Source organism: Morone saxatilis, unplaced genomic scaffold, assembly GCF_004916995.1.
Source record: "Morone saxatilis isolate NCDOM2014 unplaced genomic scaffold, NCSU_SB_2.0 Contig19, whole genome shotgun sequence".
Classification (NCBI taxonomy): domain Eukaryota; kingdom Metazoa; phylum Chordata; class Actinopteri; family Moronidae; genus Morone; species Morone saxatilis.
In genome coordinates, this window is record NW_023339751.1 from 22,595,422 (window position 1) to 22,597,309 (window position 1,888).

At 37.7% G+C, this 1,888-nt stretch overlaps 1 protein-coding gene across 1 annotated transcript in view; it reads left to right on the forward strand.

The window, feature by feature from the left end:
- Positions 1–203: 203 nt before the first annotated feature.
- The window catches only part of LOC118329461 (inactive pancreatic lipase-related protein 1-like), a gene marked incomplete at its 3' end in the record, with an annotated part of 16,127 nt that continues 14,442 nt past the window's right edge, over positions 204–1,888 (forward strand). The window contains 2 exon segments of the mRNA XM_035663657.1: positions 204–273; positions 1,712–1,863. Coding sequence (XP_035519550.1) covers positions 225–273; positions 1,712–1,863 — 201 coding nt within the window.

The window sequence follows — 1,888 nt, forward strand, 5'->3', positions numbered from 1 at the left end:
CCGGCACCCCCCAGAACAGTTGAAAGAAATCCTTGGGCAAGATACTGAACCCCGAATCTTTGGATAGAAAACTCTGTATAGCTCCTGATGAGTATTGGCATCTAGCATGGCAGCATATGTGTATGAATGTGTGTGTGTGAATGGAAGAATGTGACAAGTGATGTACAAATACTAGTCCATTTAACATTCTCTACAACCAATTTTCATGGGACTTTGTCAAACAGATGTCACAGAGTTTGGGTCTGCTCTGCTTCCTCGTTGGCGCATCATATGGCAAGTTAACATTTATTTTACTCAAATGGCAAAGTAAGTAAGTAAGTTAAAGTGGTACGTGTTTTCAGTGATTGATTTCAAGCTGCTAGTGATGAAACTTCTTAAGATACAGATTTCCTCTTTTGTTTCCCCGTCAGATTCAGATCTAAGACTCCATATTCTTAATGGCTGCCAAGTTCAACTTCTTATGTATTACTTTTGCACATTTGGCATCTTGAATCTCGTGAAAAACAAATGAATGCTTTGTTTTATTCTTGCTGATAGTGGAACAGCTTTTAGATGATATAACATTCTCCGTCAAAGTACTTTTTTGGAAAGTGATCAAAACCTATGGCTTCAGTTCACAAAGACAAAGGTCTTTCAATTTAGTCTTTTAACTATGGGGCTAGAAATGTGAAATTTAGGTTTGGTATGGAAAATTTGGCATTGAAAACAAAACCTGAACTGAAAACATAAACGTTGAAATTGAAACAGGTTTTGCCACTAAGAAAATACAAAATAAAAAGTTTGTGTCTGATCAGGCACTTTGGGGATGGTGACCTTGCTTGGTTCAGAGAAGGCCTAACATTTTCTCATCAATATGCAGATATATAAATCCACCCTCCTCTCAACACCCAAATGCTGACAGAACGTCGAAACTGAAAAGCATTGACACAGTCCATTTGAACATTTGAGATAGAAATCCATTCACCTAATATGGAAATATATGGTATATGGTTTACTTTTTCAGTTCAGGTTTTGTTTTTAATGCTAGATTTTATTTTCAATGCCAAAATGATATGTCACTGTTTAGCCATATTTATTTTATATTTGATGTATGCATGATCATTGATTTTTGGAGTGTCCAAATTATATTTGGAGCCTGTAAACATTTGCTCCTGTTTTGAATACGCAGTTGTTCCACTTTTTATAAACATGACAATGCTGGCTGGAGTACTAAGATAGAAACTCAAATTAAGTCAGTCTAACAAAAAATATGATGATAAATGATGTAATGATGGTCAACAAGCTGAGATAGAAGTGAAAGTCTGACAGTGGTAATGTGGGCGTTAAAGAGTGGAGAGACTAAACTAAAGAGAATGCAGTCCAGACCAAACTGGGTTCATTCTTAACTACTCAATTTACCCAGTTGGTATAGATATTCTGTCCAAGAAAGCTTCAAATATGGACAAATTAATCATTTTGGACCCCTTTTGGACTTCCTATTACCAAGATACAGTTTTGGTGCGTCGGTTATTTCTTCCTGAAAGGTCTATAAAGGGCCTTTTCAGACTAGAAAGCTTCAGAACCTCTTGAGTTGAAAGTTTTATCTGAGTTGCCTATACTGTATATCATATTAAAATTGCAGTATCTGAGCAGTAATTGAGTATCATTATGAAATTATCTCCATATGGGAGTGTGAGGGTTTGTCTTAGTGGTGTGTTCTTTATGTCCACAGCGGCTGAGGTCTGTTTAAATGACCTAGGCTGCTTTGATGACCTGCCTCCCTGGGGGGGCACTGCTCAGAGACCAGCTTCTGTCCTACCCTGGCCCCAGGAGGAGATCGGCACCCGCTTCCTCCTCTACACACAGAAGAACACCTACTACCAGGCAAGAGAGTTTTTTTTTTTTTTTT